The sequence below is a fragment of the Cavia porcellus genome, unplaced genomic scaffold (assembly GCF_034190915.1).
Source record: "Cavia porcellus strain 051 isolate PalLab524CR breed Dunkin Hartley unplaced genomic scaffold, mCavPor4.1 scaffold_10, whole genome shotgun sequence".
NCBI lineage: Eukaryota > Metazoa > Chordata > Mammalia > Rodentia > Caviidae > Cavia > Cavia porcellus.
The window spans coordinates 63,895,547-63,912,395 of NW_026947493.1; the positions used below are offsets into that span (position 1 = coordinate 63,895,547).

Here is a 16,849-nt window from a genome sequence, read left to right on the forward strand (position 1 = left end):
AGTTACTTGATATGTGACCTCTGGCAAATTTCTTAATCTCTCTGAACACCAGTTCCCTCCTATATTAAATGCATATGATATCCTCTGTCTTAAAGGGTCTATTTTGCAAGTTAAATTAAAATGATTTTAATAATATACCTGCCTGATCAATTTCTGGTCACTGGACTCTAAATGAAGCCTCATTTTCTATTTCTGATGGAATTTATGGTTCAACCTTTTTCGTTACAACAGGATTTCACGGCCTACACGTAATCATTGGGTCAACATTCCTTCTAGTATGTCTTTTCCGTCCACTACTCTACCATTTTACATCTAAACACCATTTTTGCTTTGCAGCAGCTGCTTGATATTGACACTTCATAGATGTAGTATGACTATTCCTTTATGTCTCCATTTACTGATGAGGCTCACGCTTTCTTAGTATAAACAATATTGCCGACTTCCAATCAGCAGGCCCCAGACATACCTGGGAGAAAGCAATTAACATCATAATTTCTCTACTAACCAACTGCTTCTTAACCTTTCTATTAATCACAATTGCGTTCTGACTGCCTCAAATAAACACTTACATAGAAAAAACTAGTCCATATGAATGTGGGTTTGAGCCCACAGAATCTGCACACCTACTATTTTCAATGAAATTCTTCCTTATTTTTACTATTCAACCTAGAAATTGCCTTATTACTCCCACTTCTATGAGCATCTCAAATCAACAATCTTAACCTCATACTATTAATTGCACTTAATTTTAATCTTAACACTAGGCCTAGTTTATGAATGAACTCAAAAAGGCCTAGAATGAACCAAATATGGTAGTTTAATCCAAAACAAATGATTTCGACTCATTAGATTACGCTTAACACATAATTACCAAGATGTCATCAATCCACTTCAATTTAATCATAGCCTTTACCATCTCATTCTTAGGAACAATACTCTACCGATCCCACATAATATCAACATTATTATGCCTAGAAGGCATGATACTCTCAACATTCATCTTTGGTTCTCTTGTCATACTCAATTCCCACTATCCACTATCTTTCGCAATTCCAATTATCATATTAGTGTTTGCTGCCTGTGAGGCAGCTGTAGGCCTAGCACTATTAGTTATAATCTCTAACACCTATGGGATTGATTATGTACAAAACCTAAACCTACTACAATGCTAAAAATTATTATACCCACAATTATGCTTATTCCCACCATCTGATTATCCAGTAAATCAATAATATGAATTAATACAACATCGCGTAGTCTACTAATTGCACTAATTACCAACTATTAACAAATGACACTACTGGACAAAATTATTCTACAAACTTTTCATCCGATTCACTTTCCTTCCCCCTCCTCATCTTAACAACATGACTCCCGCCACTAATAATTATTGCCAGCCAACACCACCTAAATAATGAAACAGAGACATGCAAAAAAATGTATTTGACCCTTATAGCTCTTCTTCAAATTTCCTTAATCATAACTTTCTCCTCCACGGAAATAATATTTTATATTTCATTTGAAACAACCCTAATTCCCACCCTAATCATCATTACCCGATGAGGAAACCAAGCAGAGCGCATGAAAGCAGGCCTATATTTCCTATTTTATACACTAATTGGGTCTCTTCCCTTACTAATTGCTTTAGTATATTTGCAAAACCTACTAGGAACTATAAATTTCCTCCTATTCGACTATAGCAGTATGATCCCTCTTACAACTTGGTCTGCCAATATAATATGGCTAGCGTGCATTATAGCATTTATAATAAAAATACCACTTTACGGGCTTCACCTATGACTCCCCAGAGCTCACGTTGAAGCTCCAATCGCAGGCTCAATACTACTAGCAGCCATCTTACTGAAACTTGGGGGCTACGGCATAATACGAATTCTTCAACTTTTAGACCCACTAACAAACTTTATAGCTTACCCCTTCATCCTCTTATCCCTATGAGGTATAATCACAACCAGCTCAATCTGTTTACGCCAAACAGACCTAAAATCCCTCATTGCATATTCATCTGTAAGTCATATAGCACTAGTAATCGTAGCAATCATAATCAAACCCCACAATTTACTCTTTCCAAAACCTAGATTAATACATTCCTTACCCATGTAACCCAAGTTTGCAGAGCCCTCAGAAGACACACTGCTGGACTGTAAAGTAAAATAAAGTAGTGACATTCTCTAACTTATCTCTGCTAACCAAAATCCAGTAAATGCTAAGAAATAAATAAAAAACTCAGGAAGCAAATAAATGTGCACAGGACTAGAATAGATGGTTTTGTATGTACACAAAGAAAGAGAAAATCTGCTATGAAAAATAAATGTAAAAACTCTCTAACATGAAGAAGACAGAAAACTTCAAAGCCAGGTTTGGTGGTATATGCTTGTTGAGGCAAAAAGAATGCAAGCTCGGGTTAGCTTGAGCAATTTGGCAAGATCTTGTTTCAAAATGTAAAAACTTAAAAAGTGGTGAGGATGCAGTTCAGTTGAACAGCACTTTCTTAGCCTGCTCAAGGCCCTGTATTTGATCTCTAGAACTGAAAAAAAAGGAAGAAAAAAATAATCTTTGCAATAGCAAGATCAACTTACTTCTAAAAAAAAGGGTGTAAGAATATATTCATCCCTAAATATCCAAGTGGTTACTGGTTCCAGAATCACTCTCCTACCATTTAGATACTCAAATCTCAGATGTTCAAGTCCTTATATAAAATATTATATTTGCAAATAACTTCATGTCTTCAAATATATATTAAATTATCTCCTTGCTACTTACACTATGCAATATATCATGTAAATACTAAGTAAACAGTTATATTATTTAAAGAATAAGAAAAAAATTATGTTTGGTATAGATCCATTTTTTCCCCCTAAGTGTTTTTAAGCAACTGTAGTTTGTGTAGGACATGAAGACACAAAGAACCAAACACAATACAAGGATATAGTGGCTGTCTCTGAATACTTCCAAAATAGCTTTTTATTCCTATTACCTCTTCCAATTTGGACCCCTACAGTCTGTTCTCCACAACACAGTGACCTGTGCCTTCTACTAGAAATGATGCTAGATCACCGTAAATCTGCCTTTTCCCTCATTCAGGATGCATGAAGCTCAAATATCAGACCCTCCCTGACCACCTGGCTAAGAGCCTGCATCCTGACACCATCATTTCACCTCGCTTTCCTTTCCTTTTCTATTTGTACCCAAACTTTTGTGTATATCTGCTTACTGTTTGAATCTTAAGCATCAGTGTATAAAATTCACAAGAATTGGGATCTTCTTTATCCACCAGTGAATTTTCAATGCCCAGAGTAATATTTGGTATATAGCAGATGTATTTCTTGAGTAAGTAAATAAATGTATAAAGACATGATTTTAGAAAGAAAGTAAATATGGTCATACTTGGCAAATATAATTGTAAAGTGCATACAGTCTATTATCAATTTACATAACAAAATGGCTAAAGAACTATTGAAATAATGCATTAATTACCTGTGTGGGGCTGGCCCTGGGGATTACAGTAATTCTCTGTAGTCATGAAAATAACTGCCAATCCAATTTCTGCTTCAGGAATAGGTCTAAGACCCTGCCTGTTAGGAAAAAAAAAATTTAATGTTCACAATATATCAACACTTTAAATTATATCAAACTCAACCAATGTATTATACGTATTAATAACATGTTTGGAGTACATAAATACTACCATTATTGTGGGGAATTGGTATGTGTACATAACATATCTTAATTCTTTTCTCTTTCTCTGTTTTTGTAAATCCTCTATCCGTCCCCTTTCTATTTTCGTTTGTTTGTTTTTGTTTTTTTGAGGCAAGGTCCAAGGTCTATGTGCATGTGCAGGCTGGCCTTGAAGTCACAGCAATCCTCTTGTCTTGGCCTCCCAAGCCTCAAGGATTACAGGCGTGTGCCACCACACCTGGATTATATCCCCCTCTTACAGGGATATCCGAATTTTATTATAAGGACAGAACTGGAAATGAGTATTAGCTTATATAGTATCAGTGTTATCTTGGGATAAGTCCATATTTTTAATACTTCAGTTAACTTCACTTATAAAATAAGGGGCTAGAGTGAAGGTTATAGATCTTTCCAACTTTCAGAATAATAAAATGTATTATTTAGATGAACAATAAAATAGACTTTTACAAACAAATCCATGATTACTTTAAGATAAAACTTTAAAAAAAGGACAGTTATCCTTCTTGTGCTTAAATTTAGTACAGAAGTTTTATCAAGTTTATATACATTAAACTGAGCCTATTTTCTGTAACATAGTTGATTTTATAAGTTTTCATATAGCAAATACAACGCTATATAGAGACTACAACTCAAATGTGAAAGAGCTACAAAAAAACTTAGTAATCAATGCAAAGATGTCCTAAGTGGCTGTATCAATATAACATTATTAGTAGTTTGTATGTGCCAAATTAATTTAAATAGAGTCCAGTATGTACAATTATAATACTATTATACTAAAAAGAGTAAGCCTTTACTTTTTTTTTTTGGTACCGGGGATTGAATTCACAACCTCACGTTTGCCAGGCAGGTGCTTATGATGCTGAGCTAAATCCTTGGCCAAGAATAAGACTTTTAAAAGACATTATAATCAAGCATAGGCTTGAGCTACCTATTGTATCTATAATTCAAGTAATTCAAACTAGTATTTTATGAACTTCCTTGTTTTTTTGAAACTCTTATTTGATGTAATTAGTTATAAATATGAAATTTTAAATACTATAGTGGATAATAATACTACACAGAAATTATAACCAAATGGGGACACATGAGCGGCATTTCTTTAGAAGTCAATAGTCATGGCTACTATTACATCCTCTATTCAACATTGTTCTGGAGGTCTCAGGTGATACAGAATAAAAAGTATCAGAGGCATAAAGATTAAAAAGGATGACAGAAGATTTATTTATTTAATGGCCTTTTAATTTATTTTTATTTTCTTTTTTTGGTACCAGGAATTGAACTCATGATGTTGCACTTGCCAGGCAGATGCTTATGCCACTGAGCTATATTCATGGCCCTTATTTTCATCTTTTTGAGACATGGTCTTGTATGTGGTTCAGGCTGCACTTGAACTCATTTTGTAGCCCAGGCTGGCCTCAAACCCCTAGTGATCCTCCTGCTTCAGCCTCCCAAGTAGAATTCTGAGATTACAGGCATGCACCACCTGGCTCTATTTTTTTTTAAAAAACTATAGATAATTAGAAATAAAAAAATCCAAATAAATGGGGAGAGATGCCATGTACATGAATAGAAAAGATTAAAATTAAACTTTTCATTTTCTTCAAGTAAATTTATAGAATCAAAGGAATTCCTAATCCAACAAGGTTTTTTGAAAAGTTAATATTAAATGTGTATGAAAAAAGAAAGGACCAAGAATAGTCAAGATTCTTTTGAAGAAAGGCAAAAAAAGATCTGTCTTAACAACCATGAGAACTTACTGAAATCTATAATAATTAAGACAATATAGTAAGGGGCTGGGGATTTAGCTCAGCGGCATAAGCACCTGCCTTGCAAGCAGGCAGTCGTGAGTTTGAGCCCCGGTACCTATAAAAAAAAGGAAAAAGACAAAAAAAAAAAAAAAAAAAAAAAAAAAAAGACAATATAGTAAATATTTTGGTACAAAGATGCACAGATTGATTGAGGGGAAAAAAGCCAAAAACAAAGCCATGCATGTATGAACTTTGACATAAAACAGAGTGTGATGCATTCAACACAAATTTCAACTGAAAATGTCAAAATATGAGTAATAATTGGTAAGAAATATAAGTATCTTTTAAAATATATGACTAAGAAGAATTAAAATATAAAAATCAGTGATTGCAAAAGAAAAGAATGATTTTCACTATATTAAAATTAAGACTTTTTTTGTTTTTTGACAATACAGTACTAGGGCTTACACTCAGGGTACTCTGCCCACTGAACTACACACTCAGCCCTTTTTATATATCTTTAAAATTTTGAGATTGGGTTTTGTGTTTCCAATTTGCTTACTTTACTCACTGTAAATTCTGGGATTACAGGAATGGGCCATCATGCTTAATTAGAGTTTTTACTTTCCAGTACATGAACAGGTTCGGTTATAAAGTATTAACAAATATTGCAATGCACATAAATGAAAAAAAGGATTAACATCAAGACTGTATAGGTAATTTCTACAAGTCAAAAATAATACACAAATATATATTCTAGGAACTGTATTCTTTGGCATTTATCTTGTGAAATAAATACTTATGTAAAAGAATGTTTAATAGCAGCTAAGTCACTAAAGTGACCACAAGATTCAGGATGACAGTTATTCCTTGAAGTGGTCTACTAGAACCAGGTCTAGTTCCATTTACAGTAATCAGTGGCAGGTTACTTTCAATTATCTGCCTTGCATTCTGGATGGCAGACTGCGTTATTTTTTATGCAAGGCTTAGGGAATAGGTGAAGAGAGAAGACATAAACAATAACAACAATTAACAACTGGAAGAGCTCACAAATTTGATCTGACATCCTAAGATAACAGTACATTTGTTGTAGCAGCAAGATAGTGTATTGTTATGCAAGATTTTTTAAACACTAGTTAATATATCTTCAATAAGTAATAACACAGATTGGACAGATGATGAAAATTTTACTTTTTGTTCAAGAAATTTGTTAAAGTAAAAAGGAATTCCATAGTCAGAAGTCCAGGGTAGGAAAACTCAATCCTTTACAAGAAACTACCTATGAGTTTTCCAGGCATAAAAAACTCTAGGTTCCAACTACTCTTTGCTAGATGAATAGAAATTTAACTATCAGAGTGTCAGACCTGGCATTTGTACAATACTTCTTTGGCATCAAAAAATGCTAAGACCACTGAATACCAATAGAGTCTAAGGGGAAAAAAAGCCTCTGGATGTAGTTCTTTTACACTCTCTGTACTACAAACATTTTTCTAAGTTACCTGACATCTTTCCCTTTGCTTTTCCATAGTAGCCAAAATAAGAGCAACAAAAAGTTTTGTATGCTTCCTTTTTTTCCTGGTGATACTGGGAACTTAATCCAGGGCCTACACACTGAGCTACATCCTGTTTCTTTTTAAAATTTTTAATTTTGAGATAGGGTCCTGTTGAATCACTAAGATGTGCAGGTTGGCCTCAAACTTCAGTCCTCCTTCCTGAGCCTCCCAGAGTGCTAGGATTAAGATCTGTACCACCAGGCAGTATGTGTATTTTCAATGGGTAATAATCAACATTTCAGTTCCAGGCAATTTCTAAGAATTTTAGTTTGAGTATTAACCTCAACCTCAACATTTTCTGTAGGAAACTTTTGTATTACTTTATTAACTTAAGAGTGTTAAATTCCTCAGATTTTATTCAAGTAACAAACAAAGATAAAATATTTAAATAAAAATATTATATATAATATTTTATGGCATATAAGTCACAATTAATTCCCAAGTAAACTGATAAACCCTTATAATAATTCTTGTTATCTACATTTATGTTAGTAAGCAAAATTAAATTACATACAAAATCGCCTAATGGCATTTTTTTAACTAATGAGGAATAATTCTGTACCTCTGGAGTGTATCCACAATTGAGTGAATCCATTTTTTCTGCGAGTCAGGAATTAAGATCTGTGTATCTGTTATGCCTGTATCAACAACACACATCCCAGGAGCTGAAAAAAAACTGTCTTTTTCTTCATTTTCTTCTGTTATCAATCTAGCTTCTCCACCTCCAAAAACAACTGCTGAGCTTAATTTCTTATGCTGAAAATGTAAAGAAACATTTTTGTAAAAAGCAAAGTAATAGTCACAATTAATTTTTTTTTGGTACCAGGAATTGAACTCAGGACCTCGTGCTTGCCAGGTAGGCACTTTGATGCTGAGCTATACCCCTGGCCCCAGTAACAATTAAATTTTTCATATCCATTCTTATGCAATAAAAAAGGAATAAAAACAGAGGAATTTATGCTATTTCCTGACTGTGTAATATGAGCTTCCATGTAGAGAAAAAAATTCCTAGGTCAGCAGGTGTGTCCACAGCCTTTGAAGACAAACCTTGACACTGTTGCCCTTCCTCACCACCCACTCTCAAAATGTGGGATTACATGAGTGATTTTTTTCCTATAAAAGAAACTCTTGGAATCCTTATTTTGGCACACAGAAATTCCACAGAGATTAACAAGTTAGGACTTAAAAGTTTTGCATCTTCTCCATTTATGCATTTACATAAACCTAACATATACGTGATCTAACTACACAACCTCTGGTGTTGGCGCAGGTTCCTTGTACTTCACATATCTGTAGAAATTCCAAATAAAATACAATAACAATTATCAATGAATAGTAATGCACCTGACTTCAACAAGTTTTCTTCAGGGGCCGGGGATTTAGTTCAGTGGCATAAGTACCCGTCTGGCAAGCGTGAAGTTTCGAGTTTGATCCCTGGTACCAAAAAAAAGTTTTCTTTAGGAAAATTTAGCTTATAATATTACCTGTTTAGCATTTAAAAATATAAATGTTTTTCCTTTGAAGATTTGTTTTCTTTCCTGTCGTCCTGACAGATCAATAGTTTTACCATTAATAGCCGGTTCATCAACAGGTGGGTAAAAACTGTAAAAATAATTAAAGCATACTGCAATTATATACTACTCAGTATGTTTACTATTAAATTTGTAAATGGGGCAACTACATCATAATACAAAAAATTTCTATGCTACCATTTTTAAGAATTTTGTTTTTGAGACAGGCTCCTGCTATGTAGTCTGGGCTGGCCTTGAATTCACACGTAACCTGGGCTGGCCTCAAACTCAGAGGAATTCTTTTGCCTTAGTCTCCTGAGTGCTAGAATGCAGGCATGTGTCTCTATGCCTAAGTCATTTTTAAATAATGTTGCCTGGGACAAAATGATGACAAGCATCTAAATGTATTTTCTAGAAGTATGGAGACAAAAGCCATATGACAGGAGAACTGGTTTTTATTTTCTCAAAGTAACCCAAGGCATACAATCGGAATACACATTAAACATGTATGAATCAAAAATTACAAAAGTTACAAAAGGTTGAGAGGTTGTGGTAGGTTTCTCCTGACCAAGCTCCATGCAGAAGGCACAAAAGATACAGTGGTTTGCTTTACCAGAAGAAGGAACACTGAACTTTGAAGGCAGTAATTTTCACAACCTACAAGTCAGTCTGTTCTCTGCTTTAGGAGGGAAATACTAATTATGTCTCAAGATTTCCCAGTGCAAAGGTTAACTGTGAGAAATGGCCTGTATAAAGGGCTGTCAGATTGGTGTATTTTGGCATATGCAGCAAGGTGTTTATGAATTCTAGACTCCAAAACAGGGCCTAAAATAATCTGTTTAAAGTAAGTTGAGAGTACCTCAAAACGCAACTTTTTTGTTCTAAAGGGTAATTTTCTTACATTCAGATATATACATCTTTAATAAACTTCCCTACTATAGTACAGACAATCAAAAATTAATACTCGTCTTAAATGGAGTCAGAATAACTACATGGGTACTTTGAGGATGGTTTACAATAATGAGGCATCACAAATCCTATCAGGTATGAGGCTGTAACTCTGATTTACCATGTTCCTTGATAACAGTACAAAGATGAAAAGGTAGTTGTACTGAATCTGTATTTTTTTGCTGGGTAAAGATGTTATAGTAAGCATCCTAATTTAAATACAAGTGATCACACTTTATTGGAGGAAAAAGATGAAGTATTTGTGTAATAAAAGAGTCATTGTGGCTTATTTCCTTTTTGTAACTCAATCCAGTTAATATTTAAAGTAACTATTTAAAGTAATAGTAGGGGAATTTCCTTACTTAAAAATACATGTCTGTATAATTTATATATAACAAATTCTATATTTATAAGCACATCTTTATAGGATAATTTTTACTGTTTGAAGAGGTTTTACAAATTAACATGTTTTATAAGAATTTTATGACCAATGTTAAACTATTACTTGCTATAATAAGACATTTTTCCCAATGAACAGTTTTTCAGGAACTATTTATACTTATAGTGACAATAGATGTCAGCTTTTAGCAGTAGCCAAAAATCAGATTTTTCTCTTGATAAGTTTGATCTGGGAGGTTTCTTGTATTTTATAACCTGGTTAGTAGATAATATTTTTGGACTCTGGGAAAAGATTCTTCAATTTTCAAACAGATTATTTGTAAACTTTCTTGAGTCTTATACCCTGTGATCATATGGAAACATGGTTCTCTCGTCAAGAAATTTTATTTACGTACTATAAACTTACAGTATTTCAACATGATGACATTTTGCCTGGAAGCTTACTGATAAATCTCTCTGGGAGAGTTCATAATTGATGTAAATAATAATCCTGATTATAGATAATAAGCCATTATTAATTCTACATTACTTGAAGGTAGAGTATCTGATAAATTTTACTGCTGGTGATGTCTATTGTGGTCTTAGAAATTTTAGAATTTGACACTAAGTCCACCTTTTTTCAGATTTTTTGGTCTGTTTAATGTGCAGCTGTTTTTCACATAAGTTCAGCATAGTTTCTTTTGGTTTGATTTCCAACAGTGTTAACATATATTGCTACATTAAAACATCCTACTATAAAATTGTTCAATAATTTTTACTTCACTATTGACCAAAAAAACTACTACTGTAGCCTATATTTGATTGTGGCAATTGAGAATCCAATTTTCAGTATTATTTTAAAATGTATAGGCACTTGCCTTAATAGATTCCTGTACCTGTCTGGATCCATTTTGATATAATGTTGAAGACTTATTGACTGACTGCTCAAAGTTAAAAGAAAACTGGACAGGTATTAGTCTCATTTTTCAAATGAGGCAACTGAAGCTTAGAAGAGGCTCCATGCACAAGGCCACAGTGCTGTCCTCATTCCAGACCCTGGATGAGGTGGCTCCTGGAAAGGGTCACCGCACCATGCAGTTTCAGAAGTGACTCTCGCACGATGCCTGGCACTGAAATATGTGCTTTTTTGGTCACAACTCAGGGCCACTTACTGTCCTTTAAATTTTTCCTTAAATATTAAGATTTATTTAACATTTGTTTCATAGATACAAGAAACTATCAACAAAGAATTTGGGAAATACTTCACATGCAGAGATAATAAAAACAATCTGTCACTAACAACACTATACTTTTATAGTAACCACTACATCCTGAAAGAGACAATAAAGAGGGAATTAATGTATATAAAAACCAGTGTGTCATATATTATTTTATCCGACATACGTAATATACCTTTCAACTTGTGGCAGCTGTTGCTTGGACTCAATTGCTTTAACAAATTCAGTAAAGTATTCTGGCTTTACAATTGGACATCCACAAATAAGTGCACATATTGTCTAAAATAAAGAAAACACAAGTGAATATAGACTTATACCTTGGTGTTAAAAATAGTTTTAAGTTATAAACTGAAAAAAGGTTCAACACTTTTTTCCTTTTCTCAATTCTAAATTTATAAAGGAGGCACATTCAATAAAATAGAAGACAGCATTTGGTCAGTGCTCAGATATTTAGAATACAAATACTACATAATTACTCAAGTTTAAGTCACAAATCACAATATGACATTTAATATCTGCTGCATTAGAAAACAATGACAGTATTAAGTATATATAAAGGAAAAATATGTAAAAAAGCTATGAGTCTTCAAAATGTATCCACAAAAAATGTGAAAATTAATAATGTGATTTACAAATCTACTATCTCGAGGTGTATTAGAATAGACTATCATCACAGGGACTAATCAGGCACTGAATATATAAAATGAATTTCACAAACTTGCAAATTAAAAAAATAATTCTTGCCCAGGGAAAATTCCACCAAGGTATAAATTTAACTTAAAGTTCAATATGCGCAGCAAGCCCGTCTATAACACCTCACTAGTCTGATACACATACTCTAATTATATCAAATACTGAAAGTTTTGATTTTATATATAGATATTAACCCAGAAGAATCCCATGCATCTATAATCATTCTGCATAAAAGGAGACGAATCACTTCCCAATGTCATTCTTCACTTAGCTTTGGAAATAAATTTGAGGAAGATGTAAAATCTGAAAATATATATCAAAAAAAATCAGTGTTTTAATAAATAACGGCATCTTCTAATGGTGTATATTTACATTTTTCTAGACTGCAATGGTAACATTAAGATAATATTAAACTATAAGAACTTAAATTTTTGTGATAAAGACAAAAATTAGGACAGCATGAGATATAAAATGGTAAGTAACAGAAACTGGAGGAGGACAACTTGACAGAAATCACAAGATGCTACCTTTGAAGACCTAAGGGCAGTTAATCTTTGGTTTCTTTGCTTTTAGGCAAAATATGAACTATACACCCAGCTAAACTTGATAAAAGGATTCCTTTTTGAAAATGCTTAATTACACTCTGAAAATAATTTTATGTGTTTCTTATCTTACATAAACAGCTTATCTAAAAAGCTATCTGGATCTAAAAAAAGGCAGAAGACAGACACAGAAATCTGTAATAGCTCTGAAAGTCTCAAAGTAAAAACTTAAAAGTCTGTCTATGGTAGATAAGCTTAAGTTTACAGAATTTAGCAGAAAAAGAAATTCAACTTACTTTAATGGTAACTTTAATTGATACCATAACAAGGTGAGTACATTCTTCTGTCCAGTTGTTTACTGTAAGTCCTCCAAGCTGTAATATAGCTTGATTTAAAGCAGTTTTCCCAGAGACATCTAAACAAGAGGAGCATGCAACCAAAGGCTCATATTCTACTCTATAAATAAAAATAAGTTTCACAAAGTTAAATTATCACAGAAATGGCAATGTTTATACTCTCAATACAAAGTTATTTTAATTTTTAGGCATTATTAAACTTTCTAATCTATAAAATTATTACTTCTTAAGACTTGAGTTCCAATGAATAGGGGAAAAAAGGACCAAATTACACTTTGACTTATGAGGAATTGAGCAACTGTGCTCTCATGAAGGCTCTTAGGGCCCCCTCAGTCTCTCATCCAATCTCATAATCTCATCACTACCTGTGACTGATAAATGCGCCAAACCCAAATGGCAGAGTGCACTCCTGCACCAAACAGAAACAAAAATGGACTGTTTTCAACTCAGTATCCATATACTTTTCCTTTGGAATTTGGCTCATGTCAAATAGAGCTACCTATTTTAATATTAATTTAAAAACTCCTTACCTGAATTTACTTTCAAACACTCCAAAGGTAACTCTATCCCCTGTCTTCAAAGTTCGAGAAAGGCCATTCTGCATTTTTTCCTCATTAACAAAGGTACCATACTTAGAATTATCTTTTATTGTCAAAGTAGGAATTTCATGCGTTTGCTGCTGAAAAAAATAAATAATTGTAAAGTCTTTTTATCACTCAGTAGTGTAATTTCCAAAGGAAAGGCTTTCAAAAGATTACTAACTTTCGGATAGGGAAAAGTTAAGCAGACAATAGCTACAGTTTTGGATGTCTTCAGGGAATGATCACTCAACTAGCAATTAAACTTTCAGTTAAGGAAATGTCTTAATCCCAGGATTAATCCTCTTGGAGCACAAACTTTCTTTATTTTTATAAGTTCGGGATTTCCCTAACCCCTCAATTCCATACATTTGGTCTGATACAGTCTATTTCAGGTTATAACAAGTCCGTTTCATTCCTTTACAAAAAAAAAAAAAAAGCTTTTCCTCTTTACATTGGTTGGGTAAGATTTTTGGTTAGAGTTTCTGGCTTATAGCAACATTTACTTTTTGTGTAGGAATTTCAATGATGTTCTTTTATGCCAAAAAAAAAAAAAATATACACAAAACCTAAGTATCAGTGAACAAATCCAACTTTCACATATATGCACTCTAATCAAAATAATGGCTTTTCTTAGTACCATAAATGTTAGTTTTTTTCATAAACACTATTATAACCAGAAATTTTTATATATTTTTATTACTCATAATTAACACAACTTCACCAAAACTCAAAGCAGCAGAGTGGCATATGCAACAGTTATTTTTTCCTAATGAAACATATCAATTTTTTTTGTTTTTGGTACCAGAGATTGAACTCATGACCTCACACTTGCCAGGCAGAACACATCAATTTTTACTGTGGAAACATTTGTTTTACGGGAAATGGCTGTGTCCACTTGGGGTTACACAACATCCATGAGCAGGAATCATGAATGTCCACTCACTGCTCCACTCCCAAGCTTGGCATAATGAATGTACACACTAGCCATTCACAAATGTGCCATGGCTTGGATCTGGAGTTTATCCTAAAGGCTTGCGACACTACTGGGAGATGGAAGCACCTTTGAGAGATGGAGTCTAGTGGAAGGAAATTAGGTTCTGCGAATATGCTCCTAAAGGGGCTAATGGGACATCTGCCTCTTTCTCTCTTTGCTTCTTGGCTGCCATGTGTTCCTGCAATGGTGTACGATGCATCACAGGACCAAAGTAAACACAGTAAAACAACTGACTACTGAAACTATAAGCCAAAATAAACTTCTCCTCCTTGGGATTAATTATAGGTATTGCTTCACAGTGAGGAAAAATGACTAACGTGAAGCATGTTAAGTAACTAAGTAGAAGTATGCACTACTTGCTCTGAGTTTCTAAGTCAGGAAGTATAATACTAAAACAGAAAACTCAAACATCAAAATAAACAAATACCACATGTAAGGATGCCAATTACGTGTCTGTTTCATATTTTACAGGGTGCTGGGGATCAAACAGTTTTACACACACTATGTATAGGTTCTATCACTAAGCCATACCTCCAGCTCTAAATATAAATATTTGATTTGTTAATACTATAAGAAACTTAAGTTTCATGAGATAAAAGGTTCTATGAGCTCTCACATATGCTTAGAGATAATCATTTGTGACTTCAACTCACTGTGAAGTAGATACATAAAATTAGAAACATACCAAGTTAGTTACAGAAATGTTAGCTGTTAACACAGCATGATTTCGACTGATGGACTGATCGTTGTCAATTAGAATGGCACAGTTTTTCCTTCCAACAACATACTCAACATCAGTCAACAGTCTACACGGTTCTAAGAAAAAGCAAAAACAAAATTTTAAAAGTGCACACTGAATATACAGAAACATATGCACATATTTATGTGTACAATATACATGATACAGCTATGCCAAATATTTAAATCAAGTGCTTATTTCACTATGGTAATCAACTGCATATCAAACTTTGTTTTCTAGTAAAGCCTCAACGAAGGATACAATCTAAATAGAAAGTTATATCATTTTTCTAAAAAGAAAAAGTGAAGAGTTACTACCTCCCCAAAACAATCAATTTAATGTATTACCAAATAAAATCACGAATCTGTATTTGCGATGTGGTTAAGTAGATTCGGTGAACAGACCACTACCATGTAAACTAAATGCTTAGTCACAGTTTCCCGGAAAATAAGCCAATGCTGAGGTAGAACCCATCGGTTTCTGTAACGTCACTTTTTCTTGTCAATAAATATTACCTGGCCAAAATGCTGGGTGGGAGCTATTGGGACAGCTACTAGTTCAGGCTGACGCAAGACTCATGACTCCTCCTTCCCTCAAATAAACTGGTCAACTTAATTCCTCTGGAGGTTTTGCTTGTTTTTAAACTTGTTTTTAAACAATTACAGGAAACTAAAGAGCAAAACTCAGGCTAGTATTGACTTCGATCTTACTTGCTCACCAACTCGGTGAGCCATGGGGATGCCTTTATTCTTGTGTCTGACCCTTTCTTCACTCTTTTGTCCAATCATAATGTAAACGTGCTGAGGACGTGGCCGAGTCACGGGTACCCATTTAACTTGCTCCTAACTATGATCATACAAGAGGGAACCGCTTCAACATATGACAAACATCTCCTGCTGCTAGATGTGCAAAGTGGGGGGGCGTCATCTTTTTCTGTGGTGCTGATGTTACGGAAAGGGTCTGAAACTAAACTGAAAGCCACGTGGTTCCTTACAAAAATCATCACTGCGCTCCAACGGCATCAAGCGCCGGCACCGCGGGGTCTGGGCCGAGACAGCCCGGCGTTCCCCTAATCGCCCGGGACCGCGGAGAGGGCCCGGTGCGGCAGGCCGTCAAAGCTAGGGCTGGTTCCCATCTGGAAGAGGGCGAGCCCACCCCACCGCCCGGTCATAGCCAGCTTCAAACCCCCGCGCCGCCACGGAAGGAGAGCGGGCCCCCACAGCCGGATCCCCGCTCCCCCAGCCCTCACCCAGACTCCCAGGGCGGAAATGAAGGAACGCGGCGCCGGAAGTCGGCCAGCACGGACCGGAAGCACCGTGCGGGGATTGTCCCGCAGCTCATGCTCCGCGAAAAAGGGATCCGACGTCTCTTTTCTAGTCCTACCTCGAGGCGCGCCAGCGGCGGGGAGCAGCTTCCACATGGCCCGGCTTGGCAGGACCTTGGCGGCCTGCGGCCACGTATCCAAAACTGGCCGACGTGCGCGGCCACAGCTCCCGCAGTTCGCGCGGGTTCGGACGTGCGCGCTCCCAGGAACCGCGCGAGTCCCTGGGAAGCCCACGGTTGCGACCGGAGCGCTTCGCAGGAGCTCGGGTGCCACCTGGTGTCTGGAAAAGGAGCAGCGCGTGTGAATATCCGTCTGGTTTTGAGGTGAACAGAATGGAAGATGTGCTGTCTACTTTTTTCTTACTGTGAATGAAGAGAATTTCTAAAAATTATATCCAAATAATATTTTTAAAAAATCTAAATCATTTTAAGGAAAGTTTCAAATTAAATGCATTAAAACACTGGTCAGTTATACAGTTACGTGAATTTGCTGTTTTAAATAGCACTTGTTCCTCTGTATCAGTTCTG

The 16,849-nt window shown here is 35.1% G+C and overlaps 1 protein-coding gene across 11 annotated transcripts in view; it reads right to left on the reverse strand.

The window, feature by feature from the left end:
* Nucleotides 1-16,532, reverse strand: part of Nbn (nibrin) — a 35,386-nt gene extending 18,854 nt beyond the window's left edge. For 3 of the 11 annotated variants that reach the window (XR_010050213.1, XM_063257534.1, XM_003479889.4), the window contains exons 1-8: nucleotides 16,382-16,532; nucleotides 14,945-15,075; nucleotides 13,215-13,363; nucleotides 12,625-12,784; nucleotides 11,269-11,372; nucleotides 8,503-8,620; nucleotides 7,581-7,774; nucleotides 3,496-3,593 (exon numbers count right to left, since the gene is read on the reverse strand). Coding sequence is in view for 10 of the 11 variants with exons in the window: in XM_063257534.1 (XP_063113604.1) it covers nucleotides 3,496-3,593; nucleotides 7,581-7,774; nucleotides 8,503-8,620; nucleotides 11,269-11,372; nucleotides 12,625-12,784; nucleotides 13,215-13,363; nucleotides 14,945-15,075; nucleotides 16,382-16,418 (991 nt within the window). In the remaining variant the exon portion in view is untranslated. Of the gene's footprint in view, nucleotides 1-3,495; nucleotides 3,594-7,580; nucleotides 7,775-8,502; nucleotides 8,621-11,268; nucleotides 11,373-12,624; nucleotides 12,785-13,214; nucleotides 13,364-14,944; nucleotides 15,076-15,513; nucleotides 15,647-15,992; nucleotides 16,176-16,247; nucleotides 16,357-16,381 lie in introns of those variants that run through there. The other 8 variants (XM_013144034.2, XM_063257537.1, XM_063257535.1 and 5 more) reach the window with 8 other exon arrangements.
* Between the last annotated feature and the right edge of the window lie 317 nt (nucleotides 16,533-16,849).